Source organism: Lodderomyces beijingensis (genome assembly GCF_963989305.1).
Source record: "Lodderomyces beijingensis strain CBS 14171 genome assembly, chromosome: 1".
NCBI classification, from domain to species: Eukaryota; Fungi; Ascomycota; class Pichiomycetes; order Serinales; family Debaryomycetaceae; genus Lodderomyces; species Lodderomyces beijingensis.
This window is the reverse complement of record NC_089970.1, coordinates 571147-586669: the sequence shown is the minus strand read 5'-3', so window position 1 is coordinate 586669 and position 15523 is coordinate 571147. Positions and strand designations below refer to the sequence as shown.

At 44.4% G+C, this 15523-nt stretch overlaps 8 protein-coding genes across 8 annotated transcripts; 3 read left to right on the top strand and 5 right to left on the bottom strand. All coding sequences in view use genetic code 12, as the record gives it.

Annotated features, from left to right (window-relative positions):
* Positions 1–261: 261 nt before the first annotated feature.
* LODBEIA_P02420 (uncharacterized protein) lies at positions 262–1092 on the top strand (the record flags this gene model as incomplete). Its single annotated transcript, XM_066972417.1, has 1 exon — positions 262–1092. The coding sequence occupies one exon, from the start codon at positions 262–264 to the stop codon at positions 1090–1092; it is 831 nt and encodes a 276-aa protein (XP_066827180.1).
* Positions 1093–1365: 273 nt separating this feature from the next.
* Positions 1366–3351, top strand: LODBEIA_P02410 (uncharacterized protein; the record flags this gene model as incomplete). The annotated part of the gene is made up of 1 exon (XM_066972406.1): positions 1366–3351. The coding sequence occupies one exon, from the start codon at positions 1366–1368 to the stop codon at positions 3349–3351; it is 1986 nt and encodes a 661-aa protein (XP_066827179.1).
* Positions 3352–3618: 267 nt separating this feature from the next.
* On the bottom strand, positions 3619–4035 carry LODBEIA_P02400 (uncharacterized protein; the record flags this gene model as incomplete). The annotated part of the gene is made up of 1 exon (XM_066972395.1): positions 3619–4035. The coding sequence occupies one exon, from the start codon at positions 4033–4035 to the stop codon at positions 3619–3621; it is 417 nt and encodes a 138-aa protein (XP_066827178.1).
* A 427-nt stretch (positions 4036–4462) lies between these two features.
* LODBEIA_P02390 (uncharacterized protein) lies at positions 4463–5767 on the bottom strand (the record flags this gene model as incomplete). Its single annotated transcript, XM_066972383.1, has 1 exon — positions 4463–5767. One exon carries the CDS (start codon positions 5765–5767, stop codon positions 4463–4465), a length of 1305 nt encoding a protein of 434 aa, XP_066827177.1.
* A 352-nt stretch (positions 5768–6119) lies between these two features.
* LODBEIA_P02380 (uncharacterized protein) lies at positions 6120–9386 on the bottom strand (the record flags this gene model as incomplete). The annotated part of the gene is made up of 1 exon (XM_066972372.1): positions 6120–9386. The coding sequence occupies one exon, from the start codon at positions 9384–9386 to the stop codon at positions 6120–6122; it is 3267 nt and encodes a 1088-aa protein (XP_066827176.1).
* Positions 9387–10127: 741 nt separating this feature from the next.
* LODBEIA_P02370 (uncharacterized protein) lies at positions 10128–10343 on the bottom strand (the record flags this gene model as incomplete). Its single annotated transcript, XM_066972361.1, has 1 exon — positions 10128–10343. The coding sequence occupies one exon, from the start codon at positions 10341–10343 to the stop codon at positions 10128–10130; it is 216 nt and encodes a 71-aa protein (XP_066827175.1).
* A 1031-nt stretch (positions 10344–11374) lies between these two features.
* LODBEIA_P02360 (uncharacterized protein) lies at positions 11375–13303 on the bottom strand (the record flags this gene model as incomplete). Its single annotated transcript, XM_066972350.1, has 1 exon — positions 11375–13303. One exon carries the CDS (start codon positions 13301–13303, stop codon positions 11375–11377), a length of 1929 nt encoding a protein of 642 aa, XP_066827174.1.
* Positions 13304–14533: 1230 nt separating this feature from the next.
* Positions 14534–15433, top strand: LODBEIA_P02350 (uncharacterized protein; the record flags this gene model as incomplete). Its single annotated transcript, XM_066972339.1, has 1 exon — positions 14534–15433. One exon carries the CDS (start codon positions 14534–14536, stop codon positions 15431–15433), a length of 900 nt encoding a protein of 299 aa, XP_066827173.1.
* Positions 15434–15523: the final 90 nt, after the last annotated feature.

Genomic DNA, 15523 nt, shown 5'->3' with positions numbered 1-15523 from the left:
GTCGAGTTTGTCGTGTGCTGTTGGTTTTGGAGGATTTGGAAAACAGCTTTTGAAAGTAAAGGTTTGTTTGGCACCTGAATTATTTTCCTCGAGTTCCTATCGCGAACCAAGCTGTAACTGCTGGCTACCCCCTCCACACAGTCACAGTTAACGGTCACAGGAACCATAACAGTAACAGTCACAGTAACAGTCACAGTAACACCTACAGTTAGATTTTCAATAATCAAGACAGACGGCCCCCACCCGCTTCGCCCAATTCGAATGGGAGTTGCAAATTTCATCCCCAAAGATAAAGAGAAAGAGCAAATCTTGATCTTACGGCACGGCTCGATACCCCAGGTTGAATGTTTTGAAGAAAATGACACGATTTTACACATTGTCACCAACCCTTTGGCCTTGAGACTCTTCATAACTCATCGTCTACAACAGCATCCTAAGACGGTTGTGATTATCGAGTTTAACAATTTAAAAGACACGTGCGAGCTATATCACCTTCTTTACCAGCTCTTCAATAATGAGTTCCGCGAGTCTGCTAGGCCCCCGCTAATGATAATGGTTGACCCAAAGGACCTTCTGGAGTACTCTGCTTCTTCAACTTTGCGATTGCAATTACTACGATACCTCAGTTTGAAGCATGGGAGCAATATAGCCTCAGTGCCTCGAGCTAGTCAAGCAATGAACATTGGCCAGATCCGTGCTCTTTTGGATATACACAAGAACAACCGCGTTGTACCAATATACACGGAGACAGCTAGCTCCGATTCTCCGATGCCAGTTCATCTCAACATTCCCAGCTCGTGGGATAGCTGGAACAAGATTCTTATGCATGGAAGGTCAGTCATGTTTCCCGAGCCCGAGAACGAGTATATCATCCGCGAGGAGAACAAACTTCGTGACTTGGACGAAAAGTACGAGAAGCATCTATCCCAGAAGAAGGAGAAAGTGCCAACTTCCGTCTTGCAGGAGTTTTTCCCTGAAAGCGCAGATGTCAAGAGAAAGCTGGTTGAGATGGCAATTTCAACCGCACCTAGAACGATGCAAGAGTTTCTTCAGCAAGTGACGCAGCTACGCCGTGAAACGTTGACCAACTAACCAACTGACCACGGACCATCCCACAATGGCCAACTCGTTCTTATTGACGCCTTCACTTAGAGAAAAAGCCTTCTCCTTGCCCAGCTTGGCTTCTGATCCAAGCCTGCTAAAAGCGTTGTTTATAATTGTCGCGAATCTGCTTGTCGAAGTCAGTGTCGTCAAAATTTTGTTTCTCAAAATCTTGATAGTTTGCCGGGCGCTCGGATCTCGTTTATACCGGACCACAACAACACTGTGTAAAATTGTATCCATATATATATATACCAAAGCGACATGACCGATTCAAATACGGAGGAGCCCTTGTCGACTACTACGTCTAGACTATCAATATCTCAATCGACAATCGAAGATGATAATACGAAGGTCAGAGCGCGAGAATTGTTGATCGAAGAGGTAAGCTTCGACAAAGAGCGAAGGAATTCAGCAGTCTCATTAAACTCCTTTGTTGAAGAAGATAATGGAAACGACCCACTCCAGCAGCTGCAACAACTGCAGCTGCAACTGGCAAATTTGATTTTGCCGAAAAAAAGCAGGCATGAAAAACGAAGAAGGTCCTCAAACCACCTGCTAGTGAGTGGGATTGGAGCGCAGCAGCCTCCGCAGAAACGAGAGAAAATCCATAAACGTAAACTCAAAGCGATGTTAGCTCTGCCGAGTCTCACGTTGTTTTTGGAAGAAGAGAAGGAAAGCACGAGGTTCCAGTTTAGAAACGTGAGGCTGCTCATCTTGCAGCTCTTCAAAGTCCCCGGCAGTGGGAATCAAGTCAAATGGTGCAAAGTTGAAAACCCCAATGAGGTGAAATGCGTATGTGTCTGCTTTGCTCCAGGCTGCGAATTTGAAGATGATAAGATCAGGAACTCGCATTCGCGGTTGATTTCAAATGAGCAGCTCAACAACACCCGCGACGAATTTCCATTCATCTACAACAATTTCGCCACCGTCGTCAAGTCTATTTTACCCGGGGGTAAAGATTCAGTTTTTCCTCCACTCGACGCGCTTATAAACATTCGATTGACGAAAGCTGAGAAAAAGGCGGTGCTAGACAGGCTGAAGCAGGAAAAAATCACAATCAATGACCTTTTGCTTCCTCTGGACAGTTTTGAACAATTCAACTACCCAACTGCAAAGGAAGACGAAACTTGGCGCGAGACTCACCCCGCTTCAAGCCCCGGTAGCCAGTCTCGTATTTTCGCGCTAGATTGCGAGTTCTGCAAGGCCAACGATGTCTCGGTCTTGACTCGCATATCTTTGGTGGACTTTGATGGCGACGTGGTGTTTGATGAACTAGTCAAACCAACCGAAGAAATCACTGACTATGTAACTCGCTATTCTGGAATCACGGAAGAACTATTGAAGGATGTCGTTACCACAATACTGGACGCGCAAGACTTGTTTTTGAGGCATGTGCACAGCGAGGACATTTTGGTTGGGCATTCGCTAGAGTCGGACTTGCGAGTCATGAAAATTTTGCATAAAAAGATTGTCGACACCTCGATTATATACGAGCACAACCGGGGGCCCCCGTCCAAGCCATCGTTGAGATGGTTAGCTAAAACATTCCTTGATCGAGATATACAGACGGGGGAGGATAACGGTCAGGGCCACTCATCCGTAGAAGATGCAAATTCGTGCTTGGATTTGGTCAAGTTGAAGATTCTCGAAGGACGGTGCTTTGGTACTAATGTCGATGAAATCTCCGTGTTTGAGCGTTTAAAAACCGCCAATAAAGACCACCAGTCGATCTTGGTGAGCTATGGCAAAACGCAAGCATTAGCGCATTGTTTTGCCGATAGAAAACCCGTCACCAACGACGACGAAGTGGTTGACTTTATAGAGCAAACAAAAATTGTGGAGCCCAGCTTTGTCGTGACCGAGTTGAGAGACTTACAGTACAATTTGAAATGGGCGTCGCCCTCAGAGCACTATGACGGAATCGTGGATTACAACGTGGCGGCGGCACGACAACGAACAAACGACAGGATCCAGCGGATATACAACCAACTCCCAGAGAACTCCTTATTCATACTATGCTCCCAATCGGGTAGTCCATCCGAGATGTACAAACTTCAGCACATTAGGCGCAGTTTCCAAAAAATGGAAAAAGAAGGTGTCCTTAATTTAGATACCTTGCCCAAGGAAGAGTCGTGGGATCAGGACAAGCTCGATAGTTTGATTGCGGCTACACTGACGGCGCGAGAAGGTCTCACGTTTTTGAAAATCAAAGAAGCAACGAATCAACCCGATTCAACTCAGCCTTAAACAAAAAAAAAGAAAGACTGACCTAATTTGACACTGTTGACTTTATACCCAAGGGCAAGCACGTTCAAGTCAGCACAAAAGGGGGAAAAAATGAAGGAAAGGGCGGGCTCAAATGGAGCTTTTTTTGCAGGATCTTTTTTTCTCCTTTTCTCTTTGGCTTTCAACATGATAATCTGAGTTCTTCTGCTCCGTATCAAAGAAGAACTGGTCCCAATTCCATTTTTTTTTTTTAGTTGAGTATGACCTTTTTTTTTTCAATTATTATTATTAGATCGTATTACCGTATTCCGAAGCAGCACTTTCTTTTTTCACCTTCTCATTCACTTTCAAGTCGCTATCCATGGCATCTTCACCGAGATTCTTCAAATACCTCCATTTGGAAGAAGACAAATCGAGAAAATCGTGGCCTTCTTGCGTTTTGAAATCACCCGGCTTGTGATTATGGTTGGTTTTGAACCATCCTCTCAACTGTAGGGAGTTGGCATTGTTGCTGTTCAAGTATTGCGGCTCGCAAGATTCACTTCCTGCGTTGGATAGGAGCATGTTTGAAGTGTTTAGCGAGTTGAAATTGGGGGAAAACCAGTCGTTTACCCAAGTTATCGATTCGCCTATCGTCTCGTGGATTGGAACCGTGGCATTCTTTGAGGTTGGTGCTGGTGTGTTTGATTCGCTGTTTGAGAACATCCTCGGTTTTTCAGAATGGGGGGGGGATGCTACTACTGCTAAAGTTGACGGTATATTGAAGGAAGAAAGGAAGAAAAGAAGAAGGAAATAAAGAGAAAAAGAGAAGAGACTAGCTTTCAATCCGACATCAAAGTCGAATTGCTTGCTTTCATCCCACTTGCTGGATATTAAAAAAACCCCATGTCTCTTCATCACACCCATAACTTCGCAAGAAAAAAGACACAGATGGTAGCATGAGATTTTACGTGATGCATCGGAAGCTGGGTATCGCGCGGGGTGGAGATGGCGCTTTCGCCTTTAGCGCGGGGACCCAAGAGAAGCATTCCATAGACTACAAGAGACCGGACCATACATGTACATATATAGCAAAGCGGATGTCAAGATATATATATAAATAGATGCACAAGGGAAGAAAAGATCCCCATTCCTATTTACGTGAATTGCGGCTCCCTTTATCCACCAACTTTAATAGTTGAATCGGTTTGCAACCAAACACCGCTTCGTACTGACAAAGCAAACAGCAATAATCGCTCGGGATAAGACCAAAAAAGTTTCTGGGTGCAGTATTTGGCTGGTTTCGTGTTTGCGCATGCAACTGTTTCAGCAAATCGGCCGTGCGAAACAGTTTTAGATCTTGCAACGGATCGATCACGGGTGCCGCTTTGGTTGCACTTGAATCTCGTATCTTTGAGTCCTTTGCGGCTCCTCTGGCACTCCGCAACCGCAACGAGTCCCCCAGCCGCTTATTGCTCGAGTGTCGACTAGCCACTGGTTTTCTTGCCTCTAGTTGCATCCGTCTCAATTTCTCCTCGATATTGTCCGAAGTAGATATTAGCTTTCCCCAACGGTCGTATTCAAATGTAAACTCGCAGGAGGGGCCCTCGCCATCTCTGCCGTCTCCAACAATCTTTGACGTGTTAAATATGGGGCAGTCGCAGTCGACTTTGGGATGCTTGGGACACGGGGGCGCTGTATTCAACTCAACTTCAATATGCCGCGTGGAAGGGATCTTATACGCGTAGTCTTCTTCGCCATTCACCTCGCTCAAATCGTAATCATCTTGATCAAAATAGTTATGGTCGCTTCCGCAGCATGAACACGCGTCCATCTCTTCGTTGCTTCCATATCCTCCTCCTCCTCCGCCGTCGTTGTCGTTTCTAGCGTCATAAAATCGGGAATCGTCAGGGCTGCTAGTTGACCCTGACCCGCTGCCTTGAATCATTTGGGTAATCTTGTTTCTCAAAAAGTCAATCTCTGCTGTGTTCAAGAGCGCATGCAGCAAGACACTGGGCCGTGGTCCTTTGGGTGTTGATTTTGAAGTCGCCCTAATCGACGCAGAAGAGCGATTAGCGCCGTCTTTCTTCATCTCCAGCAGTGTCATTTTTTTGGCATGGGATTCCTTTAGCGCCTCTGACATTTCGTTTATTCGAAAGGGCTTCCCCAACAGCATCTCCTCTCTCGGGAAGGGCGAGAAGTTGTCGTCGTCGTCGTCTTCGACTTCTTCAAACCTTTTGGAAATCACTTGTTGCCAATTGTCGTAGTTTCCTGAAACCAACTCAAACATTTCCTCTGGTCCTATGGACTTGGAGCCGTTTCCGGTCGAGACCGATTGTGTCATGGCGGTATAAAAGTCTGTCAGCGACGGCAAGTCGCTCACGTTGGATTTCATGGCTCGGTTCTTCTGCGGTCGTGGGTTTTCTTTGTGGTTTGCATATTTTGGGATGCTCAGCATTTTGAATAATTACTTCTTCTTCTTCTTCCTGTAAATGGACAGGGTTTTCGAGTCTTTGTGTCTTCAAGTCTTTAGTTTTAAACAGTAGTCAGTGAAGTTTTAAGCTTCAAATGCTTTGCTATATCATTGAAAGAAAGTTGGGCGGTTGATCTGTATTTTCATACCTTTCTGTGAATGTAAAGAAGATCTTATGAGGTTTTTTTTTTTAATGTTATTGCAACAATTTTTTTCTACATCTAGTGTATCGCGGTTCTAAGATGCAGCAGAAATTGATAGAGAGAAATCTTATATGCTCGAGGAATCACTCAAAATAAAAGTTCTATCTTTTGTTTTTACAAATCACCAGCTAAGCTCAATCTTTCTTCAATGTTCTTTGCTTCTCAGCGTTTTTAACCACTTTTTCATCAACAAACAATCCTTTCCTTCGTCTGATGTTGTTCATGTATCTTCGTGCTATGTTTTCTCTTTCGGCAAATTCTCCGAGCTCTTCCAACTCTACATCAGTATGAGGCACCCAGAATGGGTCAATGTCAAGCATATCATAGCCATCAAAGACCAACTGTGGACTTGCAGCCCCAGAGGTCTTTTTCCTGATGTCTTCACTAAACCCAAAAGCTTGAATGACGGGGAGTCTCGCAACAATTGTGAAAAACGGCGAGCCTTCTTTCATCTCTTCAGAAATGATGGAGCCTTCTCGTTTCTGAACCACTGCGTAAACCTTACCCAACACCTCGGCAGTTGCCTGGATTTCACAGGTGTACATTGCCAACATCAATCGAGGAGATTTGATCAACATTTGCTGATGAATGAGGTTCTTGGTTTGATTTATAATTTTTCCAGGGTTGAGAACCTTGTCCTCTATTTTATTCACCACTGCAGCTTGAACAGTTACAAGGAGACCCTGAGTGGGTTCCGAGGAAAGCGGTCCTTCGTTTAACGCCAACTGCGCGCCATTGAGCACGTTGCTCTCAAACTCGAATTTTTCCAGCTGCAATTTACTTTCCGCGAGCAACGGTTTGAACAAGTTGGTTGCATCGACAACGATATTTGGGCCAGTTCTCTTAGGGCCAAATGCGATTATATGGTCAACGAGACTTTGAGCATCCTTAAAGTGGGAAAAAGATTCGTTGCTCTCATCAAAGATTTTCACCAACTTTTCTGCAAATGTCTTTTTCAACTCGAAAGAGCCAACTAAGTTCCGAATCAATTGAGCAATTGAAGACTCGTGCTCAAGCAAGAATTGGGTGACCTCGGCAGGTAACGGCGAGACATTGATTTTCAAAGTGACGAGCTCATCGTCAGTACCATCTTCAGTGCCATTGCCATTACCATCTTCATCTTCATCACCTACTTCCTTCTTCCTTTCATCCTCCTCACCTTTCTCCTCCATCTCCTTTTCCTGTTGCAAGCGCTCTGGATCGATTTTGTCTGACGCCAAAGTTTCCCTAAACGGAATCACTGGCTCTTTCACCGTCACCTCGCACCCTTTGGCAAACCGCTCTTCCAAGTCCTTCAAGCATCTCTCAAGATGCAATTCTCCTGCAACACAAACAATCAATTCGCCCGAGTCGTCATCTATGTACCACTCCAAAACCGGGTCAGCCTTGGCGAGCAACAGCAATCCATGCTCCAATTTGGCGAGCTTCATGGGGTTTGTTGGCTCGACTGCGATTTTCATAATTGGCTTGTTGTGAATCATTGTTGCAGTTGATGCCAAGTTGATATACGGTTCACCATCAGCAAGCTCGGAGCAAATGGTTGCGTTCTTTAACACGGCATTGTCTAAACCGACAACTCCAACAATATTACCAGCAGGGACAGTGTCCATTCGAACTAGCTCCCGACCCATAATGAGGAACAAATCTTTGATTTCAACTTGCTTGATGAGTTGACCCGCGTTTTTCGGGTCCTCGGCTGGTAATGCACTATCGTATTTGGGTCCGACAACCGCCAATTTTTGGCCCTTGGATAAAGCACCGGAGTAGACCCGGGTGAACCCCACCAAAGTTTCAGTGCTCTCCTCTATTCCATCGTCGTCATCATCTTGTTCAAAATCTTGTTCGAAATTATCCTCTTCGAATTCCCAATCAAAAGCAGATTTTTTTGGTTGCACGATAAAGTCATTCTCCTCGGTCACCTTTTGAGAAGCTGAAGCAACGGCGGCGGCGGCGTCGGATGCCTTTTTAGCGAGTTCCCTCGCCATTCTAGATCTTTCCCTTAATTGTTCCGCTGTGGCTTCGCTAGTTGCACTTGTCTCTTTAGGAATCTCTGTGTTTGGGATGGACAAGAGTTTCGAAACGTATGCTATGGTGTGTATCTCTGGCTGCGAACCATCGCATTCACGCATAGAATTGACATAGCTCGAGTCAACCAATTTTTTCCGTTCCTGTTCATCCGGTATGGCGGTGTAGAACGAGTCCTCGAGGATTTTATCAATTCTTTCACGTTGAGCAACCACGGGACTCGGTAAGTAGTCTATGACTGCACCTAAAATTGCATGGCTCAAGGGGATCCATTGCGACATGATCTGGTTCAATAGCACCTTGTGGTCCTTGGAGTTCAAGTCTCGCGGAGACACTCGGGCCCCTAATTTCCCAATGATCTTGGTCAATTTTTCTTGGTCTCTATCGATTAGACAATTTTCATAAACGGCCCAAATCTGTTCCAATATCAACGACACAAACAAGGGCTTAAAGTTATTGTTTTTTAGTTTTTTCCCCGGAATGATTTTCTTGTTCTTCATGTCCAAATAAAAATCCCCCCAAAGGGTCTTTGACAATGCCACTTGCGAGAATCCCAATTTCTTCAGGTAAATTCTCGCAAAGGTGTTTACTGAAAACGCCCATCCGCCAATGGACGAGGCAAAGATGACATTGTTCTTTTCCGGGGTGAAATACAAGTTCTCGTCATCTTTTTCAACAAACTCGCCGATTTCGCCACCTTCTCTCCAATTCAAGTCATCTTCTAGTCTATCCCCAGCGTAGAAGGAGCCAATCACCGAGTTTACATTTTCTATAATCTTCAGCATATGGTGGTATGCCTCTAGCGGACTCATTTTCCACTCGACTATTAGACGATCCAACTTGTTGATCACTAAAAGGGGCTTGAGCTTGTCAATCCAGCACTGGCGCAAGACATTGATGGTTTGCGAGCAGACTCCTTCGACTGCGTCCACCAAGACAATAGCTCCATCGCACAAACGCGACGAAGTGCTGACCTCGGATGAGAAATCAATGTGTCCCGGAGAGTCAATTAGATTGATGAGATGCTCCTGTATCTCCGGTTGGACTTTTTCTTCCTCTTCTTCTACTTCGTCTTGTTGTTGCTGTTGCCGTGGTGGTGGTGGTTGCCCCGGCTTGGGTTCCTTTGGCATCTTCATGACTTTGAAATACAATGAGATGGCCGAGGCTTCCATTGTTATCCCCCTCAATTGTTCGTCTTCTCGAGAATCTAGGTATCGCACCTTGCCTGCCATTCGTTGCGATATGATCCCATTGGTTGCCAATAGTGAGTCACTCAATGTAGTCTTGCCATGGTCCACGTGAGCAAGGATGCAGATGTTTCGAATGCACGATGCGTTCAGCTGGAGTTTATGGACTGTTTCTGGGGGGATCTTCATGGCTAAGAAATGATGCGGTTTGATACCTGTTTCTCTGGTTCAGATATATAGTTTTGCTGCAAATCCACACTCATCGAGAAGATCGAGAAGACTGAAAATATCGCGAACATCGAGAGAATAGCGCAACTCCAGTAAACTTCAACGGCAAACAAAAAGCTATACCATACTTTGGACTTCAACAAAAACCATAGACAATTATTGTTAGCTCAACAAATGTATAAAAGGCAGGTAACATCTCTTGTGAACTATAGAAGTTTATGAAGCTTTAAATTTACAAGAGCAAATTCAAGGCGGAGGTATTCTGCTGGCGTGTTCAAAGGACGTCAACAAAGAGATACAGAACCAACTGCAAAAAAAAAAAAAAAAAAAAAAAAAGGTAGGAGTAGCTTATCAAGGGAACACATTCTCTCACGCAGCAACAACCGACTCCGTCCTGCTGCCAATCTCGAAGGGGCTCTTTTGACACTTGGATTCAGGTGGATGGGACCAGTTACAGCCTCATCCTCATCGTTGCGGTTTATTGGTGCGCTACCGGGTGTCAAAGGAACAAGGACCAAAAGCCAAAGAGTGTCAAGCCCTGTGCCACCTTTCTTGGATGTAAGGACTTGGAAGAGGCCACGGTAAATCGACAAATCAACAGTATATTAAAAACGAGTAGCAAAAAAGAATTTAAATGAATTCTAGAGGAGAATTGAAAAACCTTGGTTGATGGCACACCACCTGTTACTTTTTTCCAAAGCATTACGCTTTTTCTTCAGCTAGTTTGAGATTACCATCGTATTGAATATGTCTCATGGGATGCACATTTTCAAACTCTTTATCAGCGTTCACGTAAATCTTTCTCATTGACGATTGCTTGAAATAGTTTTTAGCCATCCAGATTGCCCACGCACCATAACAAGCACCACCAAGCAACAAGGCTCTGTTTGGAGTAATAGCTTTAGATAAAGCAGACATTTTCTTTTCACTTCCTGTTATTTATGTATTGGGTATACTCACTTGGTAATTCCAAAATTGTTGTTCGGTGCACCGATGTGGAAAAAGATGACGGAAACGAAATCTGTGGTGGAGGGAGGAAGGAAGAAGGGATTTCGGCCCATTAAATAAGAGACGACTCTCCTCATATTGTAGGAGCTGTTATTAGTTCACGCTTCACATCTGTCCTTGTTGAACCTGGCTGCCAAAAAAAAAAATCAGACCATGGCATGATTGCAAAAAAAAAAATGCTGTCATTTCTTGGAGGCCAGGTAATAATAATCAATAATCTCTAGCGTGGAGAGAGTAGCACCCAAATCTCAAATAAAATACAGCGGCAGCGGGTTAACCTCTCAACCAGACACTCACAAGAATAGTCAGAGAGAGAGAGAGAGGGGGGGGGAAAAAGGAAAGTGACATGATTTTCTCGAAATTTGCCCTGACCATCCCACTTGAAACACTCGATAATTTACGATTCTTACGAGATTAGCCAGAAGCGTATTTTCCAGTCTAACTCTCGAATATGACCCTAGTTTTGCCGGTGTTGGGCCAGATCACACTAGGTCGTCATCAGCGCACACACACAACTGGTCCATTTCTATATCTGTATTGACTATAGGCTTACTGGATGATTTCAGAGAGAAGCTCAGTCACGTCACGGAACCATAAATGCTGCTTTTCTTTTCGACCCTGGTGTCTGGTACTGTACGCCTCTATTCCTCTCTTCTCTGTCTCGCTCTCTGTGGCTCCCTCTCCATAAATCAGTTGATTTCGATTCCCAAAAAAAAAAAAAACAAACCACAGGGTTGTTCCGGAGACACAGCAAGATCGCATGTTTTCGAGTACAGCGCCAATCTCACGTTTTTTAGAGGAAGCTGGGTTGGGGGAAAGGGCTCGTTACGTTCCGTTCCGTTTACGTTCCAGAAAAGAAAAAAAGGAAAAAAAAATCGTTAGATCCTTTTGTTCATTAAATACTCTTATACAGGCCGTTCGCTGCCACTCACCGCGCTTCATTAATACATACGCACCCCGTCACCAGCAGGTAATATTGGTAAAAACTGTCCAATGATAAGCATCGGGATGTCAAACAAGTCTCTCTTCACTGTCCATACCGAGCAAAACTCGATATAACTATTCGTGCCCACATTGTTGACAAACGATTCGTGATCGTCGCCAAACCCTCCATTATTAGCCGCACCATTGTCGTCGGGGTTCGTTTTAATAAGCTTGACTTTTGTGCTGATACTCGAATGGAGATTGCCCACGGCAACCGATTTGAATAGTTGGAAATACTTCACTATTGATTCGTCATCGTACATGATCTCCATGATAAATGTCCTTTTGGAGAGAATGTCCAGTAGCTTGTAGCCAAGCAAACTTAACAAGTCATCGGTTATGCTGACAATCTCTCCTGTTCGACGCCATATGATTGTGGGCGACGAGTTTAACTGGCTCAATTTCTCGTAATCGATCAAGCACCGCTGGAAACTCATTTCCAAAAAGAGTAGGTCCTGCGGCTTGAGCAAGGACTTGTGTGCGCTGATAAATGTTGGTCTATAACTGGCAATCAATTTGAGAATCACCAAGAACCTTTGTCTCTTTTCGGATTTTTCCTCTGGTGCTAGGTTATTGCCCAGAAATCGCGTCTTGAGGAAATGGGTCAACGCATGGTATGAGTTTGGATACTCAAAGTTTAGGACATCCTTGGAATAGATGTCTGATACCGCTTGATATATCTGATGCGTGGCCAAGGGGGAGACGTATTCTGTTGAATACTTGGTTCCAAAATTGACAAGTGCGATGGGATTTGTGTTCGAGTTCGAGTTCGAGTTCGAGTTCGAGTTCGAGTTCGAGTTCTGGTTGAGATTCAGACTCGAGTTTGTCTTGGCAATGTTGGTGGAGGAATTGTTCTTCGTGCCTCGCGCGCTAACGTTGTTGTCTAATAAATTATCTGTTTGGTGGGCCATATTGTTTAAATTATCCAAGCCCATTGACGAGTCCTTGGGGAATCCCAACGAGATAAACGGCCGCGAATCTTTCAATTTCTGCACCACTTTCCTCTTTGACAGATGTAGACTATCGAAATCCAAGTTCTGGATATACGAGGGAGTAAGCATGTTGTAATCTGATGCACTGGCACTCGACGGTGACGGCGACGTTGGCTTGGATTGAAGTAGTATATCACCCAACATGAGGTATTCTTCATTAAGGTAATTTGAACTGAAATGATTGCTGTTTTGGCTCATGGATACCGGAGCAGAAATGGACGTGTTTTCTGCCACTGGGAGATTTTCCAACGCCGGTTGTAGCAAATTGTCAATTTCATAGTGGTCGTTTAGAAGCTTGTTGAGGACATCAGTAGTAGTGTTTAGCATCGTGTTGGTGTGAAGCTGAATCGGATCGGTCTCCAAGATTTTGTCGGCGGCATCGAAATGGGCAGATTTGTTTGCATCAACAGTTGAGCCATTTGAGCCATTCAAGACATTCGAGTTGCCGTTTGAGTTGGCAAAATTTTCGGTGCTTGCCTTTCCTTCAGCTGCACTGGGTTCTGGAGACTCGGAAACTATCAGAGGAAACGGGACGTGCTGAGGCTCTGGTTTTATGATTGGGTTTTCAGGTGACTGGGATGGAGCAGGCGGTGGCGGTGGTGAAAACTCGGCCTTGACAGGAACCAAAGGAGAAGACTTTCCCGACAAACCAAACACTGGTGACGACGTTGCTGACAGTTTATTTCGCCTTTTTGAAGGCAATTTATTTGAACCGGTGAGGTATTTTACCCTCTTGCGCATTATGTCATGGCATTGGTCGGCAATATCTCTCTTGACACAGTTCTTACAAGGTCTTTCGTTCGAGCATTGCAAGTGTTTTTCATGACAGAATGTACAAGCTCGACTAGCTGGTTTTCTATTTGACTTTTCCTGAGCAGTTAACTTCTTTGTCATTTTTTTCGTTTTTTTTTTTCTAAATCGTCCGTAGCATGTGTGTATAGATTTAGTGGCAGAAACAGCGGCAGTAGTAGTGGCAGTGGGATTTACAACTCAAGGTATTAGTACTTCCTTATCCATTTATTAGTCTCGTGTGCGTGGGTGTAGTGACAGTGTGTGTGTGTGGTGTATTTCTGAAATTTATCCCTCTCTGTTGTAGGACGGAATTAGCTATTGAATAACAGCCCGGCTAATGTAAAAATCGAAATAGGGTCAGTTTGTTGATGATAATATAAATATTGGAAAATCGGGAAGAAAGAAAAAATGTGCAAAACGCTTCTGCCCTTGTCGTCTGCTTCTTCTGCTTATTCTTCTATTTTATATGAACACGGGCAGTGCTGGTGACATTATGGTTTATACCATGAAATGCCAATAGTAAGGTGTGTGAAGTAAGAGGCTTGTTGGTGGAACGACATGTTCAGTCTCACGGCAGCCACTACAACTAATGGTAGGTGTTGATACCACCACCAACAGCATCAACAACAACAATAGGCAAAAGAGAGGGCGAGAGATAGGGAAATAAATTGTGTTGCTAACCGTGAGAGTAAGCGATAAATAGTGGCAATTGCAGTTGCAAGATTTTTCGCTTTATCCGGTGGATCAACCGCACCACATATTCACGTCCATTACTGGTCAGGGGTAGGAATAGGAGCGGTATGAGGCTGGAGATACTTTCAGCTATACCGTGGAAAGTGCTACAGCTCTATTCCATTCAAGATCAATCGAATCATCTGATTGGTAAAAGCTCCATCTTGTCTCTTGTAAGCAGTTTTCTTGCAGCAAAACTTGGAGAACTAACCGCGCATCGAGCCCCCTCTCATCTACCTGTTGTGGAGGTGGCTAGTTCATCTTATCAAATGCTTTGCCAATGAAAAAGAACCCCCAAGCATCGATCTCGAGTGGTATCAAGAGACTACATCCCACTTTTCGACACACCCAAGCAAATTTGTTCCTTTTCTTCCAAAGTAAGCGATTCACGCATGCCCGTCTTATCATCGTCTCCCCATGTTCGGTTCGGGACACTTGCGCGATGCATTCACATTACTGAGAGAAAAAAAAAAAAAAAAAAGTCCAAACCAGGAACCAGTACAATTGAAGATTGAAAAATTCGAAAAAATAGGCCTCAACCACCCCCCCTCCCCCCCTCCTCAACTCAGACGTCATTCACTTGAATTAGAGAGAAAAAAGATGGCCGTTGAACTCGAAGAGCCCCCAATTGAAAGCAACGCCCAGGTGCTAAAGGACTTGTTTGCAGGCACCATGGGTGGAATAGCGCAGGTGCTCGTGGGTCAGCCGTTTGATACCGTTAAAGTGCGGTTACAATCAGCACCAGAGGGAACCTATAGCGGCGCACTCGACGTTATCAAACAACTCGTGAAAAACGAAGGGTTTGCTGGCTTTTACAAAGGCACATTGACTCCCTTGATTGGTGTTGGAGCGTGTGTATCGGTGCAATTTTCAGTTAACGAGTTTATGAAACGGTATTATGATAGAGCCTTGCAAGGTAAACCTTTGGGCTTGGTGCAGTATTTCAACTGCGGTGCCGTGGCGGGCTTCGCTAATGGCTTTCTAGCATCTCCAATTGAGCATATTCGTATCAGATTGCAAACTCAAACTGCCCTGCTGAAACAATTTGTTGGGCCTATTGACTGCGCGAAAAAGATTTACGAGATTGATGGCATCAGGGGGATATACAAGGGGTTAGGTCCAACTTTGATTAGAGAGTCTATTGGATTGGGCATTTATTTCGCTACGTATGAAGCCCTCGTTGCTAAAGACTTGAAAGACCATCCACGTTTGACTAGAGCTGAAATTAAACCATGGAAGTTGTGCTTGTATGGTGGATTGAGCGGATACGCCTTGTGGATCGCCATCTACCCCATTGACGTTATCAAATCGAAACTACAGACTGATGCTTTGAAGAATTCTCAGTACAAGACCTCATTGAGTGTGATACGGGACGTTTGGAAAAAACAGGGCATTAAAGGTTTCTACAAGGGGTTCTTGCCCACGATATTGAGAGCTGCACCAGCTAATGGTGCCACCTTTGCCGTGTTTGAATTGACAATTAGACTTTTGAACCAATAGATTGATAGAAATTTTGCTTATTTATCTTTTTGCTATTTTTTTCATTATTTATGATATGTTTATAGTTTTACATCTAATCTAAAAGAAAAC